The sequence below is a fragment of the Tyto alba genome, unplaced genomic scaffold, assembly GCF_018691265.1.
Source record: "Tyto alba isolate M040663 unplaced genomic scaffold, T.alba_DEE_v4.0 Super-Scaffold_9, whole genome shotgun sequence".
Lineage (NCBI taxonomy): Eukaryota > Metazoa > Chordata > Aves > Strigiformes > Tytonidae > Tyto > Tyto alba.
In genome coordinates, this window is record NW_024881330.1 from 22,692,432 (window position 1) to 22,715,333 (window position 22,902).

The 22,902-nt window shown below is 35.4% G+C and overlaps 1 protein-coding gene across 12 annotated transcripts in view; it reads left to right on the plus strand.

The window, feature by feature from the left end:
- The window catches only part of UBR5 (ubiquitin protein ligase E3 component n-recognin 5), a 93,026-nt gene that overhangs the window by 26,551 nt on the left and 43,573 nt on the right, over positions 1–22,902 (plus strand). For 10 of the 12 annotated variants that reach the window (XM_042785824.1, XM_042785828.1, XM_042785827.1 and 7 more), the window contains 10 exons: positions 1,217–1,376; positions 8,223–8,372; positions 10,332–10,543; positions 15,160–15,276; positions 15,360–15,470; positions 16,202–16,356; positions 18,375–18,492; positions 19,336–19,520; positions 20,274–20,383; positions 21,956–22,068. In XM_042785824.1, coding sequence (XP_042641758.1) covers positions 1,217–1,376; positions 8,223–8,372; positions 10,332–10,543; positions 15,160–15,276; positions 15,360–15,470; positions 16,202–16,356; positions 18,375–18,492; positions 19,336–19,520; positions 20,274–20,383; positions 21,956–22,068 — 1,431 coding nt within the window. The remainder of the gene's footprint in view (positions 1–1,216; positions 1,377–8,222; positions 8,373–10,331; positions 10,544–15,159; positions 15,277–15,359; positions 15,471–16,201; positions 16,357–18,374; positions 18,493–19,335; positions 19,521–20,273; positions 20,384–21,955; positions 22,069–22,902) is intronic. The other 2 variants (XM_042785829.1, XM_042785833.1) reach the window with 1 other exon arrangement.

The window sequence follows — 22,902 nt, forward strand, 5'->3', positions numbered from 1 at the left end:
GGAGGTGGTGTAGTTAGATGATCTCCAGTGGTGTCTTTCAGCTGTGGAGTGATGGGGGTTTTTTTGACTTCATTGTTTACTTCTAGTGTTTCTTGAGAGCGTTTACTGACATCCTTGATATCTTACATGAAATAAAAAAATAGACTAATATCCCTTGCCCTAGACAATTCCATTCTATAATCTAATGTATGTTTTTTTGTCATAACTTTCCTTCCCTTGCTATGATCTTTTGCCTTATAAAAAATAGCATACTTTGTCTACCTTTAAAACAGAAGGTGTCTAAAAACATTTTTGGGGTAACTCTAAAGCAGACCAATGGAAAAAAATCTTCACCGATAGTCTATATAACATAGCTTCTGCTGTGTCTCAAAAAGCTGTAAACTTCTGGCATAGGATGTTATGACAAAAAGTTTAGCTACGTGTGCTGTTTATGTCCCTTTCTTTTTTCGCTTGTCAATGGACAATTTTATTGGGTGCCTCATTTTTACTGTGTTAGGAGAACATTAGTTCTTCATGCAGTTTGTGATCTTCCAGAACTCTGATCTTCTCTGGCATTCATTAGAGGGTAGTCTGTCTGGAAAAACAAAATGCTCTGAGCCTTAGGGTTAATGGAATAGAGCAGAATGCTTCTGTTTTTTGTAAATTCATTGCATCTGTTTAACATTTGGAAGATTTTTTTTTTTTCTGTGTTTGCACTTTGCTAATAAATATCTAAATGTTGCAGGAACTGCTGAAGATAAGCCTTTAAAAACAGAATGATGAGAAAAACAGAGACGTAAGGTGGTTACATATTAAAGGGAAAGGAAAGAGAAACCAGTGTCAGAAAGAGAGGGATTGAGGTTTAGTTTTGGAACAACAGTTGATTGCAAAACTCTGTTGGTTGACATAGTAAGTTTGAATACTTTTATGGTAACATACAGAACATTCTCAAAAACAGATTTTGCTTATCCTTTACAGCATAAGCATTTCAAGAAGTAGATTCTAAGATTGTGTTAGGAAATTCAGCATAAAATTGGAATTCAGTGGCCTAACTTGAACTGAGAGAAGGTTGACTATCTAGTACAGGATGCTGTGAAAAATCTATTTGAGCCTTTGTCTGTATGTACTGTGATTTACCTTTGGTTTTTATTAGACTTCTTTCAGAATTAAGCATTCTTATGAATGGTGGTTAGTGAGCTGGGAATGACCAGCAGTCAATTATACTCTGCTCTTACAGGCACAAGTTGTTTTACAAGGAAAGTCCAGAAGTATTATCATTCGGGAACTCCAGCGAACAAATCTTGACGTAAACCTTGCTGTAAATAATTTGTTGAGTCGTGATGATGAAGATGGAGATGATGGGGATGACACAGCAAGTGAATCTTATCTTCCTGGAGGTTTGTATCCTGCAACTTTTGATAAGAAAATGCCAATGTGTTCTTATTTTTCTATATTTAAGCACTGACAGTGTGCTCCGTGCTGTGCAAGGTATGCAGTGAAGACAGTTCTTGCTTATAGGAGCACAGTCTAAAGATGTGTAAAACAAAAGACGCACTAGGATATCTTGAGGGATTTTAGTTAGCCATTAAAGAATAACTTTTGACTCTGTGGGTAACGTGAAAGTTGGTTTTTTTTTTTAGGATCCTAGGCTTTGTAACATCAGCATTACTTACATCTGTATTTTGCTGCTCAATGAGATGCTGAGACTGCTGTGTGGCTTGCTCATAAAAGCTAATTCTAAAACTTTCTAGTGACTTGCATGTTTTTTACGACTAACTTATATTCTTAAGATACAGCAGTTACTAGAGCAAAATTATAGAGCTTTTTTTAATCAAAATGCCTCAAGTGAGGGCAAAACAACTTGCAGTTTTTACAATTAGATTGAGAATTTATTCTTCATTTCAAGTTCCCCTCATAAATGCTGTAGTATTCTGGCTATACTGGTAAAATGCTATAATTGAAGTCCAGCTATTTTTTTAAATATTGTCTGTCCCATACAGTTGCTTTTTATAAAAGACTCTGAGTCTTCTTTTATGTTGGCTAAATAATTTAGGCAATCTTTTCTTGCTGAGTAAACATATTTGAAAACATAGCAGCCAAATCTAATGTTTGTTAGGTGCACTGCATGAAAAGAACACATCTAAACTCTGACTACATATTAGCTTTTCTTTCTGTGTGTCAAAATGACGTTTTGGTATTTTTCTAATAAGTGTTTTTTTTTTTTCTGCTCATCTGGTTCACCAGGAAGGTTCATGGGCTTCCTCCATCTTTATCTTGTCAATCATGTGATTAGACAAAGGTTTTTTTGTTCTGCAGCAAAGGCTTCGTATTTCATTTTGCCTCTTCTAGTTTTAGTTGCATCTGCCAAGCTTCTTTATTTTGCTGTAGAATCAAGAATCCTCTGGTGAAATGGGTGAAAAAATCTTTGAGTCTTGCTATTAAGATGACTGAAAAACATTAGACAGATGCCTTGGAGGAAGTAAATTCTCCTAACTCTTTCCAAGAATTTAAATCAGAAGTTCTTACCCTAAGCATACCTGAATGCATTCCTCCAGAATCGGCCTTCAGAAGATAAATTGTTGCTAGTAGTCATTTACAGTAGAAGTTCTTTTTAACTGTACTAACCAGCTTCCTACAGCATTAACTATTCTCTTAGTACCTTTTGAGATAAGTATCAGTTAACTGGGACAATCTGACAACCTACAACTGGTAACTTTTATTTTTTGCGTTACAGTCTGTGAGTCTTTTGTATTTGAGATAGTGAAACTCTACATACTGATTTAATCTGTCTTCTCTAGCTGTCCAGAAAACAATTTTGTCCATGGCTTAATTTTTAAAGCTTCTCCCCTGTTTAGATTAATCTTTCCTACAAGGGATTGCAACTTCCTAACATTAGTATTTTTTTCCCCTTCTTTCTTCTGCCCTGCAGAGAAACTGGGCTAATTCTTCCCCAGTTCTTGTGGGAAAAGACATGGAAACGACAACTGAAATGAAACTTGATATGTCTTGACTCCAGTCTTCAAAAATGTAATTTGCAGAACATACTATGCCTTCTCTCTCTATCTTAAGTTATTTCAGTTTTGTGGGAAAAAATAAGCTTGTTGCACAGAAATTAATTAACTTGATATCTGAATATGATCAAAACAGTAGGAAAAGTCTAGCTGAACATTAGTCAGTGCTGTCATGTTGGTACACTAAATAGTATAAATTACCAGTCTGTGTCACGTGATGCAGGCTAGTTTTCAGGAAAACCAGATAGTGAGAGAAACTTGCATATAGCTCTCTGGAAAAATACTGAAGGTCCTTTCTTCAGAACTATGTAGAACCTCTTTTTTTTTTTTTTTTAAGTCTTCTGCTGTAGAAACTTTGCAGTCTTCTTGCTTTCACTTGTCATCTTGCCTCTGGATGCTCTTTTGGAACTATAACATCAGAGTTTGTGAAAGAGAACTGTGGATAACTCAAGTGCTACATGCATTCAATTTTTAGTCAGGTGTCTATAAATTATTTTGAAAAATAAAGAACTTTTTTTTTTTTGTTTGTTTTGTTTCGTTTTTTTTTTTTTTTATTATGTCAAATTATGCTTTAACTTTTTGATTTTGTTCTTTCCAATCACAAAAAAAGCAAATGACAAGACTTGCATTTGTCCCAGGGCTTTTGAGGCTCTTGCATTTTGATTAAAAGCATATGTGAGTTTTTACTTTCTCCTTCTGCATGTCTGGTGCTTTGTGACCCTTAAGTTTAGGGGTTTCTCCTCTCAGCCTTCCAAGACAGAGGAGCATTTTTTTTAAAACACAGAGTAAATTGCACCTGATTTTAAAAACTTAAAAAAACATACAAAACCAAGCCAAAACAGAACCCCTAAGATACTTTCCAACCACTGTGAAATTAATAAAATCTTGTTTAATACATCATAACTTCATTAATACATCAGTTGTAATAATTCCAGTTAGTATTGTAAAAGTTATGCATCAGACTTTTTTTAAGGTAACAAAATACACGTCTCAGTTCTTCCTGAATTCTTCAAAATGTCTTTAAGTGAAGAGCAGAACTTTACTTTTCTATACAGATTGCCTTCAATAAGTGTCTTTTAGATACTTATTTTTGGTCCTTATGTACTTTGATTTTGACTAATCTAGCCCTGTTTCTTTTATGATAGTTAGAGAGGAATGTGGGTTCGTGTGATACATAAAGAGTACATAAGGAACATAATCAAGGTAAAAACTACATAGAACAAGATGATTTAGAATAAAAAAAGACTTGAAGGTTTCTAGATTTTTCCAACTTGTACCAAGTTGTATTAGGATTCTTCTGGGCTTTATGTTCTGTTAATCTTCTGTATAGAGGTTCTGTAGAAGTTAAAATATTTTGTTCTTTGTATAGTTCAGATGTGTGCGTGTTTGCTCAGTAACTTCTGCATGATATAGTGGGTTCTTGCTAGTGGAACTTGTGAAACATTGGTTTGGCAACATCCAGATTACTTTGGATTTTGGAATTGAGATGAGTTTATTTAAAAATCCTTTTTATTTTGTGAAGAAGGGACAAAGAGAGATGGACTGGTATTGCAGCAGTACTTACTGTATTGGCTTGCAGTGAGAAAAGATGGAAACCGGAGCTTAATGTAGGATCAGTTCAGTGTATTGCCTTTGGGGGAAACAATTAGGTGATTTTTTTTTTCCTGTGGTTTTGTTGGTGTGGTTTGGTTTTCTTTGGTTTGTGTTTTTGGTTTGGTGTTTTTTTTTTTTTTTTTTAAGATGAACTTCAAGTTAGGAAATGTTTTGAATAAATATATTTTACCAGGAAATGAGTTCTGGAGTTCTGTTTGAGTCTGGTTTCCAAGGAAACCAAAATACATGTTTCCCTTTGCTGTCAGTTTTACCAATTCAATCCAAACTTGAAAGAGGAAGAGGTACTGAAGACATTGAATTCTTGAATATTTCATAAAAATATACAGCTGAGAAGAGGGGAGAGAATGTATGATTGCCCCCTTAAGGGAAAAGGTTTAATGTGAGTGCAACTTGAGATTGGAATCAATCTAGGCAATGCCTTACAGTTAATGAATCCAGAGATAATGCTATGCATGGAGCTACTGAAAATAAATTTTCTCGGTACTTGAATTGCTGCTTATGTGTATACTGAAACTTGGGGGTTTTTATTGTTCTTTTGGAGATTTAAAAATTTTTTCCCCCTCTCTTTTTTCTTTTTCCTTCCAATTTTCAGTGGTATGTAATGGAGAATCATAGGTACTTTCTTACCTAGATAGGTTGATCACGTCTAATAGGTTATTAGATCACATCTAATAGGTTACCACATCTAAATGTGAAGGGTGTGGTCTGAATCTGGTCTGACATGGGACAAGAGATGAATGATATCATCGCATGGGATTTTTCTGAAGATCAGGAAAATAAAGCTATAGAGAATGTTTTTTTCCCCCAAGTTCTTAAACTGGATGTAGTCTTGCAGTATCTGTGTTTTCACAGCACTAAAAAAAATTCCAGTGATGTTTGAAGGGGAGTAGATTTGGCTCCTATCCCTACTGGTTTTAGCACCTTTGTTTGCTGGTATAGAAAGTGGAAGAAGGAGGATCTCTTGCAGAAATACTGGAAGAAAATTCAAATCTGATTTGAAGCTGAAATAAGAGGGTAAGAAAAGGCTTCATTTCTTCGCTTGTCTTAATGCACATTTAGCCAAAACCCACATAGATGTGTTTAAGACTGATGGCTTGATTTTTTTTTTTTTTTTTTTTTTTTTTTTTTTGCGTTCCCTTTTGGGAGCACAGCTAAACTCAAGATGCCTAACATGGTGGAAGGGAGATGTGTGTGCCACATGTATTTTCTGTCAAGAGGACAGTGTGTCAAGTCTGTATTTTCTGTCAAGAGGATTTCTGGCTTAGTGTACCTTTTAAAAAAAAAATATCGTCTGTTTTAAACAAGGATGGAGAGTTCTTTTCTGTACTGGCCAATCCTGTTCCTAAAAAGAGATAAAAGTATTTTGCAATTTTTTGCTGGATAGTGACCAAAAGAAATGAGAACTAGTTGCTAGACTGTAGATAGGTTGGAACTTACCTAGGAAGAGATGGTTGTGGTGAGTGCAGGAGGAGGGAAGAACAGGGTGTGAATATTGGGAGATACAACAGTCTTGGCTGTGTTTCCAGTTCTTAAAGTCTGATACTTATAAGCTGACACTCTTAAGGTGAGGTGTACTGCTGCTTTATAATTGCAGAAAGCCAGTGGAAAATAGGTAAAGTAGCAGGCAGGATAAGGCCACTCTGATTCAGTCTTTCAGTAAGACAGACCCTGTTTGCCAAATCCAGATCTTTTTTGCTAGGATTTCCAAGTAGCCTGTCAAGGATGACTTCCTAAAACTTACTGCATGAACCATTGAGTCCCAAATGATGTGCTTTTAGAAGCACATACTACATGTGAGTGGATTACTTATTTCATGCAAAAAGCATTCGCTCAGGTCTTGCTTGCTTTGAAATCCACTGTGCTTACTAGTTACAGCACTGTTTTTCTGGGCACAGCTGGTTGTAGTTGGCATGTGCTACATTTCCTAGAGCTGAGAGTTTAGGAATTTAAGGATGAATATTCTGATGTGCAGGGATGTGAAAATCTCTAGCACTTTCAATATCACTAAGTGGGACAGCTAAGTGAGTTAATACTGACTGTAAGTATGGACTTCTGGCTCCTTTTCAGTTTTTGGGTACCCTCTCCTCTGTGTTTCTCCCCCCACTTCATTCCAGACACTGAGAAAAAGACCCGTAATAATTATTTCCTATTGATAGGAATGCTTTTATTTAGTTAGGAATGCTTTTATTTAGCTTCAAATCTTGATTTCTAGCCACTATTTTGTTTTATATTTACAATGAGGTGGAGGCTGAGAACTGGATGTGTTGAAATTGTGTGTTCATCACATCATTCTGTGTGTTCTGACGGGACTCTGTGTGTAGCTTCATGTTAGCCTTGTGAGTGGCTTAAGCAGATGAGGTTGTCCTGCTGCCAGAAGGAACTGTGCTGCCATTCCCTTGCACGGTGGTGAGGTTTGTGTGCCTGCATGGGTTAGCTGATACCTAATTTGGGGAGCCTGTTTTTTTTTAGTCAGATTTGCTTGAAAGTTTATGAATGAGTAGAACTGTCTCCTTTGGCAGCAGTAGGGTCCGGTCAGCTTTACTGCATGTGGAGAGATACCATGTGTGGGGCTCTGTTTGACTGCCCAGTTAAGTAAGCCTGAAGATCGCTTCCCACCTTACTTCTGTACCCTGTGAAGTATTGTTTCAAGACATGTAAATATGGTAGTTGTATATTTAGAAACCCCACCTTGCCATGAGGATGAAGGAGGGAAGTAGGACTGTCCTTTCTGTAGCAGCAAGATATTAGTCAGGTTTAGTTGTCCTATCAGTCCATATTGCTGGACTTCAATGAATTACATGAATTTTCAGAAACCTCTTTCGTGTGTGGATAGTAGCTATAGTTTAGTAAATTGAAGGAGCTTGTTTTATGCTTTTAAGAATGATCAGTACTTCAGAGGAACTCAAGTTTTCTAACATAGAAGCTAGGGCAATCACAATATTTAAATTCATCTTTTTGTTTTTGGTCATGTCTCTTTTCTTTTTTAACTGCATGGTATTAAAAAAAAAATGGTGCTTTTCCCAGATTACTGTTGTTCTTAATGTAGTTACCATTGAAAGCTTTGTACTGAGAGCTGCAAGCCATTAGCCTGTGAGTTAAACAAGTACATCATTCTCTGAAAGAAATGTTCCATGGAGGAACATAGTCTTTGACATCAAAGACATGGTTTTGTGAAGGCCAACTTTTGCCATCAATTGTGTCCTCCCTTAATTATAGGTCATCTTTGCAGTTTTGCATTACATGCATGAGTGTGTGTGCCCATGTATGTATCTGTATCTATCTTACCGTAGGGCTTTGTTCTTTCAAGTGGCAGGCTAAAGTTTGAATTTCTGGGTTACAGGAAAATGTGTTTTGGGCAAGTCTTGTTTGGGAAATGTGGTTAGATAAGTGACAGAGCAGTTCTTGTAGGGAAATTGGTTTTGTTCACTAGTCTGCCAAGCTTGATTGTAAATGTGGTTGCATAGGAGGCACATGAGTTTGCACTGGTGAATCTGAAGAGCAGAAATTCAATTAATAGATAGGATTTTTTTTGTTTTGATATTTGTTTAGTTGATGGTCTCTCTAGCTGATGTTTTAAGTAGCTGATTATTCACTTAAGACCCTTGTCTCCTCTTATAGAGGATCTTATGTCTCTTCTGGATGCTGACATACATTCTGCTCACCCAAGTGTCATTATTGATGCTGATGCTATGTTTTCAGAAGATATTAGTTACTTTGGTTATCCATCCTTTCGGCGCTCATCACTTTCCAGGCTAGGCTCATCCAGAGGTAATTTTGCACCTTTTTTCTTTGTAATAAGTAGTTTGCTGTGGAAAAAGCTAGTGATAGTACACACTGGTGGTTTAGATTCTGATTTAATGCGAAAGTAGACTGTGATATGTTGTCAAATGTAGAGTAGACAAATAGACTGTTACTCATTATCAAAATTATAAATGAATTCTGAATATTAGCAGGTAAGTTCTGCAAGAACCTTGATAGTCATGTATTTTAAATCTAATTGTTGAACATTGGTGTTGCAAGGTGTTAAACTTTTGCATGTTAAGTTTATTTTAAACTGTAGTGTAAGTACCTACTAATACATAGATTACATTACAAATATCTAATTTGGCTCAAAAATGAGTAACAATTGATGACATGCAGCATTCTTAATATTTTCTTTCTTTTTTTTTTTTTCCCTTTCTTTTGGGTTGCTCTTTGTTCACTGTTCTTCACACTTCCTTAATTGTTCCATGACAGAAGTTACCTTTATGGAATGAGGAACTTTAGATACTAAGGAGGAAGGAGAAATCTAAATTTTACTTTTTGGAAGCATTTTTATAGTTGGATAAAGGGAACTATTAGCAGCTGATAAAACTCCTTGAGCAGTGTTAAGGCATTTTAATTTTTTTTTTTATTTCCCCCCAAAGCATATTACACTTAAGATTTATAAAAGACCATTCAGCAATTTCCTATCTTTTTGAAGCTGTTGCGCAAATGCCTAGAGTATTTCCAAACTGTTAATCCAACCTCTGCTGTGATTGTTTGTTTAGTACAGTTTTGTTGCCTTTCATGAACATGTTTTAGTATATTAACTGCTGAACACGTAAGTTCCTGTTACAAAATTATTAGTAGGGGTCAGTGTGATGTTTGCTAGAAAATAAGTGTAGTGCTTTATGAAATATATCTGTAAAACAAGCTGTCATGTTGGGCTTATGTAAAAACTTTCCCATTTGTCTAATACAGCAAAAGACCCAAGACTTGGTGTAATTTGTTGATACTATGATATAATAATGTGGTCATCTCATACGTGTAATGCCAGTTGATTTTTGTGAGCATAAGTACTTAATAGGTTAAATGCATTATGTGCATGTACAAATATTCAGCATCTGACATAACTCCTTCTAAATTCCTCCTTTTTTTTTCCTTTCCTAAGGTTATTCTATATAAGACGTTACCACGAATTTTATAATCCTTATTTTCCATGCATAGTTGACTCTTGGAAAGTTAGTTTGATTACCTGATTTAAAAAATTTATCTGCATGAGCGAACTGCAGAGTACTGGCTTTAGACAGTTTGTAGGCCAATTGGAGGGGAAACATTTTGGTAAGGAACATTTTCCTACAAGGATCCTTTTTAAAACTTGTCTGACTCTTGAAAAGTTTTCATTTGATCTTTTCAAAACCGATACACTTTAATTTATTAAATCCAGTCCTATGGAATATTGCTTTAAACAAAAGGGGTTGGATTATCAAACATGTATACGAGAGCTTTTTTTAATGCTTGCTTTCTTTAACATTTTCAAATTACTGTTTTTTTTTGGGGAAAGTTGTTATAAAACTCTCTAATAAATACTCTTTTTTGGTTTGCATAAAGATATCTAACAGACTATATAGACTTAGATTGTTATTGTTGTTACTACATTGATAAAACTATATTACAAAACTCTGCATATTGTACTATAAAACTTTAAATTGCAATGTGACATGTATTTGGCCTCATATGATGTAAAGTGCTTTAGCATTTTTTTTTTATAGTGCACAAAACTAAGACTTCTTTATTTCTAGCTTATTATGCTTAGTAATTCTAAAGTAGATATGCTTGAAAGGGTTAATATACTGAATGTTGCATGTCAGGACTTTATTTTTAATCTGTGTGAGTAGATTTAACTGCTGTTAGTTGCATCCTGAAGGGTCTTTACTAGAGAGTGGCTTACTTTTATCCCACTGGTGTGACCCAATTGCATACCAGTTCTCCTTCTTCCCTTAGAGAGAGACTCTGAGCTGTTGCGTGAACGTGAGTCCGTTTTACGTTTGCGTGAACGAAGGTGGCTTGATGGAGCCTCATTTGATAATGAAAGAGGCTCTACAAGTAAGGAGGGGGAACCAAACCTGGACAAGAAGAATACACCTGTTCAAAGTCCTGTTTCTTTAGGAGAAGACTTGCAGTGGTGGCCAGATAAGGTACTGAAATTTTTTTACTATTTTATTTTCATGATGTGCAATAGATTTGCTTATCTTTTCCAAATAAATACCATGTTTCCTTTTTGAATATCACATCTGTTTGCGAGCTTAAAGCATATTTTTTCTTATGCACTTAGGAAAATTATAAATAACTAGTTACACCCTTATAGCTATGCTTCTGTTATTACTGTTTTAATTTTTTTCTACGTGTATTTTGGAAACACTGCTGTAGATCATAAGGTTTGGGTTTTTTCTTTTTTTTTTCTTCTTTTTTTATTTAGGTGCTCAAAGCACTTCATAGGCAATAGGAAACTCATGAAACAATTTAAACTACCCTTCATCGAGGAAACCTTTTTTTGATTAGAATTATTGTCCCCAGAGATACTTCCAGTTTGAGTGGATTGGGCTTTTAAGCAACAATGGTGAAAGTTGACATTTACTTGCAGTTGTAATTTGAATTGACCAATAACTTAAATGAGTGTTGGTTGCTCCTTCAGAATCCCTTTGGCTTTGATTAGCTGGTTTGCTTTGTAACCCTGATTTAATTTTCAAGGCAAGAAGTAATTCCCACATGAAATATAAGAATAATGGGAACACCCAGCTATATGTTGCTAACTGGGTATCTGTAGTAGGTTTCTTTATGAATTACTGAGATGCTTGGGGAAATTACTTCAAAAAACAAACCAGACTAAACCCAACCAACCAAAAAACTTGCCAGGAATGGAAGTGATAATCTATATTTATTAGACCAAACTTTATCGACCTGGGTTGTCTTTCTAGTGTTTATATTTCTGTTTGTCTGTAGCGTCTGTGAGGTTGCTATTCTGATGTCACTTTCTTTTTCGGTGTCTTTCTTTTTCCTTTCAGACTAAATATAGAGAGCTTGAAAAGGGAGGTGAATTTAGAGGCATATTTCTGCTTACAGCAGCTCACTTTTAGCTGCTATCATCTTCATTTGGGCATTCAAACTGAGAAATAAAGATACCTAAAAAGAACGTTTGTCTAATAGTTGCTCTCATTATTAGACCTTTTATGTCTAAAATGTGATTTTATTTTTGCCAGTCAGTAATGTTGAACTTCTGTGTCAGTGAGAATTGACAGCTTTTGTCTCTGTTGCTTTGTTGTAATGGTAGAATGAGAGAGTCATCTAGGTTGGGTAAAGAGAGATTTCAGAGGTTTTTACATCAAAAAATAAATGTGGTTTACATTTGGGATACTAACTTACCTTTATTTCCACTGCTGTGTTTTGGTACATTATTATGGCTGTTGCTACTATTGTGTTTTTTGTTTTGTTCTGGTTTTCTACTACACAATGAATGTTTTTCCTGCTAACCCCATTCTTCTCTCTGGCCCTGAAACTTAGTTACTAAATTAGGTTTGTTGTTTTGGGGGTTTTTTTGCTTGTTTTTTTTCTGGATGGGGTTTTTTATTTGCCAACTCAGCAGATCTTGCCCTAGAACAATTATTGTAGTCTTTTATTGGGCATCTTTTATGGAATTAACTTGCTGTGATATCTAATTGCATGCTTGTTCAATTTAAATATACTGAACTTCTTCCAAGATACCTGTTTGCATATGCAGTCCTATAAACCCTAGCTTCTAGTCAAATGAAGGTGTCTTACTGGAAATGCCTTTCATCTTTATCCAAGAGTAGTAAAACTTTTAATCTTGTACTTCAGCTGAACATTCATAAGAAATTGTTCTGCATCTTTCTTGCTGTAGCCCTACAAGTTTTGTTGGTGGTATTTTCCAACAGAAATTCTTCAAGGTGAATCCTGAGGGAGATGATCTAGCTGAGAGGCCAGTTCTGATGTTTTCTTCATTTCAAAAACTGGGAAGGAGATTTTTGAAATGTTAATGTAAAAGACAGTAAGCTAGAGGAGAGATTAAAGTAGGGGTGGAATTGCTACAAAATAACCAATCTTGCTTGCAAATATTTTTTTCTTCATTTTTCATTATTTTGACCCTTAGCTTTTGAGACAGAACTGTAGTAGTCCATGATGAGGATGGTTAACTTGCATTTATGGGAGGTAAAGTACCAACCTGAGAGGAATGGATGAAACTTTTAGAAAGCTGATAGTGTTCCCAAATGGGTCAATTTCACCCAGTCTGAGGCTAAAGATGTTGACATGTTAGGTAGGTACTGAGTTTTTCCCACCAAATAAGTGAAATCAGCTGCTCAAGAATTTGAGTCAGTGAACAATGAAGTTTTCTGATAGTTCAAATCTTGTTGGACTGCAGTACTACTAGTCTACACTGCCACGTATCAACACTGTGCCAGGTGTATCGGGGCCATTCTATAGTATGACAAGTGTGGCTGTTTTTTTCCTGCTAGACTGTAGTTAGGTGCAAGACAAGCCTTTAGTTTGTTCAAATAGATATATTTTGTTTAGCTGTTGAGATACTAAGATTTTGTCAGCTATCTGCATCAACTTCAAGTATGCAATTTCTCTGGTCTGAAGTCAGAATTTATAGCTGAACACATAAGACTCCGGTTGCAAAACCAGACCTGTCATGTCATTTGCACATCTATGCGCTGATAGTCTTGTGAATGGCCTCATGGAGGTGTATGTAGCATTGGACATGTAGCACTTAGGTCACAACTGCTAATATCTTGATGGAATGTAGAGAAAAATTTTGAATGGCAGATCTCTTTAGTGTCAAGCTTGTAGTATGAAAGTGTTTGTTTACAAAAAGCTGTGAAACATATTAGCAAGGTTAAAAGTCATAATGATACTGTCTTGGAGCAAAAATTAATTGCTCTCCATACTTAATTTGGCAACATTAAGCCAGATGATTTCTGAAGATTCATTTATGCTGATGAAGTAGAGGCGCATCTCATTAGACTACAGTAGGTTCTGATGGCAGTTCTTCCTCAGAATATGCAAGGTTTATATGATGGCAGGTATTAATCATGACACAGACTAGCATTCGTGCTACTTCTGTGCTGTGTCGGTAGATGCCCTTCAGAGCAAAATGATTCTTTTATGATCTCACTAATTCTCAATCCTGTTACCAGGTTATAAAAGGTAACTGCTTGAGATTGCTTCTGTCCTTTCCTGCTTCATTCTCTCTCTTCTTTCCCAAAATATTGGTAAACATTTTGAGCTATTAATGAGAGATGTATTGTGTCATGTGTTATTCGGGGACACATGCCTTTTGAAATGTGCACTTCTGGGCATGAAAATAGTAAAAAAATACTGTAAACCCAGATTTATGAAACTAAAAATGTCTCCACTTGTAAACTTCTGTAGCTGAAAGAAATGTCTCTTAATTTAGGGGACAGATAAATGTGCTGAATGGTGGGCTTTTTTTAATAGTCTGACAAAGAGTTCAGTTTCCCATCAGGTGGTTGAATTGCTTAAATGTGGTATATTGTAATCTAAGAAAGGCAGCTAAAGATATTGGTCAGGGAGATAACTGCTACAAAGAGAACTAGTTATCATGTACCTGTCTCAGATTTGTAGCTGCAGAAGACAGCATTTGATTTTATACTAGTTTTAAATTGTGGTTTTGTTTTTTTAAAAGTGGTAATCTCCCTTAAGTGGAAGGAAACTTTTAGTTGTTTCCTGTAAAGAAGTTTAGAAAGAACATGATTGTCCTGTAGCTGCACTTGCTGAGGAGCAGTGCATGGATGGGCCTTACAAACATTTATCAGTAAACAGAAGTAAATGTTTTGTGAAATAATTTAAATTCACAGGTCTGTAGTTTGAGATTAATTTCAATTCAAGGGGAAACAGGAACTTGAAAAAAATGAGATGGTAACTGTTGCGTACTTGCTGCAACATTGATAGACAACCAAATCAAAGAGAGGGGAAACAGACCTGTGACATCTGGGTAAGGTGCAAGATGAAGCAGTTGAACAAAGTGGTACTATCTAAATATTAGAAAGGTGCCATATGAGCTTTGCTAAAATGTTAAAAAGGATAAAAGAGGAGGAGAGGGGAAAAATAACTCATAATTGGAAGCTTTTCTGTTATATCAGATCATAACGATGCATTAATGTGACATGTAACACGCTTTTTTTTTTTGAAACTTAATCTTTTTTGTAGTTATTTACTTTTTCAGAAGTGAAAGTTAAGAATTACTTAATTGATGAGGCAGTGAAATTGATAATCGATTTCTCAGGCAGTTGGAAAATACCTTCAGAAGTATAATTAGGAATGGAATAATGGAATTACATTGCTTTTTTGTTCATTTTAAAAAGCTAGAATTTTAGAGGGAAACTTTTTAAAAATGTCAGAAGTCAAGAGATCTTCCCATCTTTATTCTCCATTCTGAGCAGTGTTGTGTTCTTAAAATATTGTGGAAGCTCTTAGTAAACTGTCCAAGTTAATGGCCATGTACGTGTTATTGCTAAATTTCAGGGAAATAATATCTATTTCTTTCTTTCTTCCCTCACTCTGTCAGAAGCAATGATACCTTTTTGTGTGTGTGTTTGAGGGCATGCTGAGTTTGAGAAAAGCTGGATGTATCTTTATTTTCAAGCTCAACATTCATGGGAACTCTGGGAAAAAAACTAACAAGTTCATTTTTTTGCATTTGTTTATATTTATAATAATATTTAGTAATATTTGTAATATTGCTGTCTTACACTTTGTATTTCTGTATTTGTAGGATGGAACAAAGTTTATTTCTATTGGAGCTCTGTATTCTGAGCTTGTGGCTGTTAGCAGTAAAGGAGAACTCTATCAGTGGAAGTGGAGTGAATCAGAGCCTTACAGAAATGCACAGGTACTGTACATCTTTAAATGCTTACCTTCAGAATAATTTATATCCTTTGAATATCTAATTTTTTTTTGTTGTTGTTTCCAAAGAATCCTTCTCTACATCATCCACGAGCCATGTTCTTGGGATTAACCAATGAAAAGATAGTGCTTCTTTCTGCAAATAGTATTAGAGCAACTGTTGCCACTGAAAATAACAAGGTATGGGATGTGTGCTGGTTGATGAATTTGACAAAGCTATTTCTTTCAGTTACTTCCAGTATATTATAGAGAAGTTGATTCCTCAGTTTCATCAGTAGTAGAAAGTACTTTAATTCTTTCATACATTCCACTTCTTTTCCTCTATACAGATGTAAAAACAAAACAGAAACCCAACTGGTGTTTTGTAAAAATGCAAAAAGGTAAAAAGAAAAATCTGTCGATTTACGGCAGAAACAGTGAAAAGATACCTGTTTTACCTGATTATCTGAAATACTTTTTGCTGTTACAGTAGAAACTGGTTTAAGAATAGATTAATGTTCTGTATATATTTACTAGAAAAACTAAGGGTCTTGAAGCTTTCAGTGCTGTGAAGTTATCTAAAGATGCTTCTCTGCCCAGTTAAGAGTGAACTTGAAACTGATTTGGTAAAGTATATGCACTAGTTGAAGTATTTTTATGACACTTCTATGTATATTTTTTTTTCACCTTTTTTATTTTTGTCGGGGACTGGAAGTAGAGCTTTTTCCTGGAAAACTTTTCTGAGGAGAGAAAATATGATAGGGTATAAAATCCCGAAGAGAATCAATTATTGTGTTTCGTTTTGTGTGTTTGTTCCTCCCTCCCATTGCCCTCTCATTTCAAACCCAGCAAATACTACATTAAAGGTGCAACTTTTTTTCCTCTTTTTGCCCCCCTACCATCTCTATTCTTTTCCTCCCTTCTCCCTTTAGGTTGCTACGTGGGTAGATGAAACTTTAAGCTCTGTAGCTTCTAAATTAGAACACACTGCACAGACATACTCGGAGCTTCAGGGTGAACGGATTGTTTCTTTACATTGCTGTGCTCTTTATACGTGTGCTCAACTAGAGAACAACTTGTATTGGTGGTAAGTAAATACTGTGTTTATGTACAACAGTGTAGAGCTGCTGGATGTCCTTGTCTGAGAAGCATTGTGAAACTACTGAACCCTAGTTGTTCTGAGTTCTGTAACTCTGCACTTGTGTTTAGGTTCCCTTTTTAAAGTATATTCTCTTTAATACCTAAAGCTTTTGGATCCATTTATAACATGTTTATGAGAATAAGTTTATTCTTTTAGGAGTTGTGTATAAATGCTTTAGCATTCAGATATATCAGTACTACACAGCATCAGAGAATAACTGTCTTTATGCTTTTTAGGCCTTTTTCAGATTATAAATATGGAACACACCCACATATGAGGTCCACATTCTTCTGTCAGGCTCTGTTAGAAAATTTGGTCTGTTAGTTTGTGGTCCAAATCTTAAAGAAGGGAGAAATAACATCAGATGCACCCTCTGGAGCTTGTTAAAATGACTGTAAAATATTAAATGTTAGTTAAAATACTTCAACTTTTTTGTTTGTTTGTTTAAAATAAAAAGGCAAACAAACAACAACAACAAAAAAAACCAAACAAACAAAAAAAACCCAAACAAAAATACAAAAACCCCCACCAAAACTAAAGCACAACAAAAAAAGCAAAATCTCCAAAGCCTCAAAAATAACACTCCTAAAAGAGCTCCGAAATTGATTTCTAATTTGAGTGAATATTAATTGAATAGTGCAGTGTCAGTATGCATTATTTTTGTCAGTGTGTCAGGTGTCGTTGCATTACATGTCATGCCTAAAGCTCAACTAGCTTTTAGGCACGGATGAGTTAAATACTAGATGATGAGTTAGAAATCAGAGCATTGAAAATTGATCCTATGAAACAGCTTTCTCATTAAATTCTAGTAACTCTTTAGAAAATATATAAGTAGAATTGTAGCTAGGCTTGTAAATTTAAACACATATGTATTTTATTCTAACTTCTAGTCCCAAATCTCAAAATTGCAGCTCTCTGGTTCTTGGCCCTTTCATTGTTACAGCTGACATCCCTCACTTAGAGCAATTAGTTTTAGTATAGGATCTAATAAGCCATAATATTGGAGATACCTGACTATTAGTACCTGTCATCATTACTGCTTTTAAAATAATCGATGCAATATATAAAACGACTTATTAACATTTATATGTAATCTTTTGAACACAGTTTTTTTTTTTTACTAGCCAACATGTCCTTTCAGGGAGGGGTTAAATGTCAGCAGTAGTAATTTTGATCATAATGTTGTAGACAGAAGCTTCTGTTACTATTGATATCCTTTGTTACAATGGTCTGTAGTACACTGGATGGGATTTCCATTTCCAGTGTTGCACAGGACTGATGCTTTTCATGTTTTACTTAATGTGAAGGAGGTTTTCAAATAAAATCATCTAACCCTATAACCCACTGACTAAAAGATGGAGTATGAAAATAATAAGCATGCTTAACTGTTTATGTAGGCATTATTTTTAGCTAAACGGAATGGATCCAGTTACAAAAGAAGTGGGTTTTTTCCCCTCTTACGGCTTAAGTCTGTCATAGGAGTCCTAGACTCCTTCAGTCATGTCTCCAGAGAGAAAGTGAAGCTTTTGGAATTTAAAACCAAAAAAGCTTATCCTGTTCCCCAGTGACTGCAAATTCTGGAAATTATCAGTAGTCATGGGAAAGAAATCCTCAAGTTCAGAGGGGACAGCCTGCAGCTCTAAAGCTGTGACTGGAGCGTACCAAATGCAACAGAGGTCTTGTACCAGTTTGGACTAGAAAGCCATTTGGCAGTGATGCATCTTACAAGCTCTCCCTCTCCCTCCTCCTCCTAATAAATTGGTCAGCTGAGATGAATTTGGAAGGTGTGGTTGAATATAAAAAAAGCTGTCATTTCTACAGTGCTTGGAGATTTTGGAGAAGGTGGCATAGACACTTGTGTGTTTGATCATGACTACACTAAGCCGAAGGAATAAACTGTTAGAAGTTATAAACAAAGCATTACTTTCGTACCCTTTCTTAAAATAATATGCATTTTTCCACAGGGGTGTAGTTCCTTTCAGCCAAAGGAAGAAAATGCTAGAAAAGGCCAGAGCAAAAAATAAAAAGCCGAAGTCTAGTGCTGGTATCTCCTCTATGCCAAACATAACGGTTGGAACCCAGGCAAGTGCAACTGTTACAAGTGGCATTTTTACAGTGCTATATGATGAGCTTACAGCCTGCTCTTAAAAAAACCCCACAAATTAGGTTCTATTCTTGTTATGCTCAAAAGTTGTGTCAATAATATGTAATTAAAATACTATGGTTTTAACTACATGACTGTAAATTGATGTGTTCTCTTAGTGTTGTTATTGTTTTACATGTATGATTATTGCTACAAACACAGAGGAACAAGCTGTACTTGTACGAAGTACTTTTGTTTTTATGTACTTACTGATTCTGTATTTTGAGAGAAAGTAAGCATAGAAACATGATTCTTGGTAAAGCATGTAGCTTTGTAAATGATTTGTCATTTAAGCACCTGCAATATTAGAGTCTGCGTTTTATTTATGCAGTGGGATAGGCCTTTGGTTTGAAGCCTTTACCAAAATGGTTAATAGCTGATACAGAGATGTAGGATTCTCTTTGTGATTAGCATTATAACTAGTATGAGTCAAAACGGCTCCTTTCCAGGGAGCACATTTCTTTTTGTTCCAAATCCAATCTAATACATTCTGGTATGAGTCTTTGTTATTAGACGAGTTGTTCCTTTTGTGGCTGAGCTTCTAAATACTATATATTAAACAATTACACTACTAAAACTGTTGCTTTCAGCTGTGACTTGTGCAACAACCTTTTTTTTTTGCTAGCAAATTGCATAGTACATCGTGCTGACTTTCCTCTTCATCTAGTTCCATAAGTTTTCTTATTTTCTGACTACTGCATATGTCACCAAGAAAATGCATGCATATATGATTTGCCTCAGTATAATCCATTGGTCTCAAAAATAAATATTTCTATCTGTAGGTGTGTTTAAGAAATAACCCCCTCTATCATGCTGGAGCAGTTGCTTTTTCAATCAGTGCTGGAATTCCTAAAGTGGGTGTATTAATGGAATCTGTTTGGAACATGAATGACAGCTGTCGATTTCAGCTTCGGTCACCCGAGAGCTTGAAAAACATGGAGAAAGCTAGCAAAACTACTGAGGCAAAGTAAGTGTTGAGAACACACATGCATACACAGAGCATTTATTTGATATTCTCTTGAATTGGTGATTGATTAAAAATTGAAAAGAAGAAAGGTCAGGTTTTCGTCCATTTGAACTTTTGCCGCCTTTATAAGTTTCTAGCTTTCTTGTAAACTCTGCTAAATGGGCAAAAAGTGCTTACTGCAGGAAAGGAGTCTTACTTGAGTGAAACCACTATGGAAATGTGAAATGCAGAAGGAATATTAAGGGAAGGCTTTCCTGCAGTGTTTCTTAAAGTTCCCAAGGTTTTACATTTGATTAACTGAAAGTGGGTTTGTTATGGAACTAACTGTTTTCAGGCCTGTTTCAGACACTTGTTTCAGCCCCTCCGTAGTTTGGAAAAAAAATAAATAATTGGGATGTCAATGGCCATTTAAATATTTCTTAAAACAGATGTAAACCATTTCAGGAAAAGCTTGAAAACGTTTAGCAGTTCTAGAGTTTCCAATTACAGTATAAAGCTAACAATGTTTCCTGTCTTCAAATGAAGCACATCTAAGGATGCTTATTTGCTGTAATGTATCTATGCTCAGTTAGCACCATTCTCAACATCAGATGCATAGCCTTGTCAGTTAGGATGGTTATTTGCAAGTATGGAGTTATTTCATTAAAGTGTTATTACAGAAACATGGCTGGGACACACTGACACTTTGCCCATTGTCACAGAAAAGATTTCACCTTTTTCTTTCTTCATTCTAAGTAACACCTTTTATTGTAGACCTGAAAGCAAACAGGAACCAGTGAAAACTGAGATGGGTCCCCCGCCATCCCCAGCTTCCACTTGCAGCGATGCATCTTCAATAGCAAGCAGCGCATCAATGCCATATAGTAAGCAATCTGTAGCTCATATTACTGTAAAATATTTGTGTAGATAAGAAGCTTTCATAAAAGGTAGTTCTACAAAGATTCTGTACTGATTTCAGAATAACTTTTGGTTGTTCAGTTTGAACTCCAATAAGAAATATATGAACTGTGCTAAGAAAGGGTTTTGTAGTGGACTTTAGATAATGAGTGAATTGTCAGTGTTAAATTTAAATGTATTAGTATAAGTGGCGACTGCTTGATATAGGGTTTATCTAAGCAAGCATAACAGTTCTCAGAATCAAAAATATCTTTCAGGACATGATCAAAAAGAAGTCTGAACATAACAGTTGTTTTTGTTTAATTACAATGTGATGGTGAGTTTCTTTTACAGCCCAAAAGTTGAACTTGTTTTGGGAAATTCCTTTTAAGAATAAGCTGTTCTTGCACAGCTTGCTTTGCAGGTGAACTTCAGTGCATAAAGCAGTAGTTCGTCATCTATTACATAAAATGTCTAAAATTAGACATTCTTTACTGACATACAAAAGCACTGAGAGAAGTTTTAGAATACAACTTGTACTTAAAAACCTAAAATGCTGCATTGGAATTCACATAACTGACCTCTTAAGTGTTTTTGCTCTATTTAAATCCGTAGAATTTAAAAGGGTTAATTACAATGCCATCATTTGAAGAAATCTTCTCTCTGCTCCTGTTTCTTCTGATTGTTCGCATACTGCAGTTTTAGGATGCTCTCATCTAGAGAATCAAATGGCCTCATTCAGTGACCAAGTTTCTCATATGCTCAGATCTACAGTACTAACTAATTTTACTATTAGAGTCTTTTGCTACTGATTTGTTCACTTTTGCAGTTCTTTCAACTGTAATTTTTCACTGACTATAACTTTCCTTGGTATTTTGAACCAGTGTTGGAAGTTAACTTTGCAATTAGGTTAGAAGTTATCTGCTTCTTACTTTAAATATGTTGATAATATTAATTATACTATATACTCAATTCAGGACATTAAAGGTTCGTGTGCCATGTTACGTATTTAAATTTGACCCTTAGTGTACCACAGTTACTGTTCAGATAATGTCTTTGCAACAAATCTAACTGCATTGCAATTATTATTAGACCAAATAGCTATTTTCTACCTCATTTGCTACTCCTATAGATGTTTACCAAACAATCCATATGTAGTGGACAAGCAGACTTTTTGTAAGGGTGAATAGAAAACACTGTAGCAGGGCTGAGTGAAGGGTCTTATGATGTCAGCCTTTTTACTTACAGCATGGATATCTGAGCCCTGCCAAAACTTTTTCATGTGTTCTAGTTATTTTGCTTAAATGTCCTCTAAAAGCATGTTGTTTATCAGATAGGCTTTATTCGTGCTAATTTCGTAGAAAAATGTGAAAGTGGTATGGTATACTGTTAGGTAGCTCTGTCTTTTGAAGTTGGATTCTTGTTAACATCTTAATTTTTAGATTTGACCATTGATAATCTTTTAAGGGGGAAGGGTTTGTTGTTTACTGAATGTTGCATTTTGATGCTTTGATTAAACGCTTCAAGTATTTTTTTTTATAATAACTTTTTTGTCTCAGAGCGACGACGATCTACTCCTGCCCCAAAAGAGGAGGAGAAAGTGAATGAAGAGCAGTGGTCTCTGAGGGAAGTTGTGTTTGTGGAAGACGTTAAGAATGTTCCTGTTGGCAAGGTTTGTCTAAAACACCTTGTTCCACCATCTTTGGGGAGGGAGAAAAAAAGTTTTTCCTTTCAGATAAGCTAACTGTTAAAGGAATCATAATTTTGGGGGTGCTTGAGAGTGCTTCTGACCAGTATGACTTCGCTGCATTTTTATTTGTCCATAACCACATTATGGTGATAGACTGAATGTGTTGTGAATAAAACATGTTGAATCTTAAATAACATTGAAGTTGAACCACAGTATTAAGAAAAGCAGATGTGGTTTTATCTCACATGTCCAGTGAGATTATGAAGAGCTACATGTGTTGTGACTGACTTCTAGTAGACATCAGCTGAATGTTTGGGTGAATCTCATGTGGTGGCAAATTAAAGAACAGAAATGTTTTGATTATAAGTGACTTGCTTCATTAAAATGACTGTAAAGTTAATTGATTTATCACTTCGGAAAATCTACTTGTTTGGTCCTTGTAACTTTTTCATTTTTTCTCTAGTAAACCTTTGCTTTGACTAAGGGTGCTATAGAGGAAAATACTCTGTTTCTCCTTTGGCATTGTTGTGTGATGTTTGGAGGGATTAGGCCACCTAGACAGTTCTCTGCTACACTTTTCAAAAATAAGAGCAACAGGGAACCCAATAAAGGCTTTCCACAAGATGAAAAGGTTAGACTGCTTTCTACTTGATTCATAGAACATCAAAAAAAAAAAGGTAGTACCAGAAGAGGAAATAACTGTCCAACAGAAGGTACTTGCATTTAGTCAGAATTATTTCACTTGCATCTGTAATCAGTTTACTTGTGCAGGAGTAGATGATTTGCCTTAAGCAGTGTCATTGAAAGGAGGCGGCC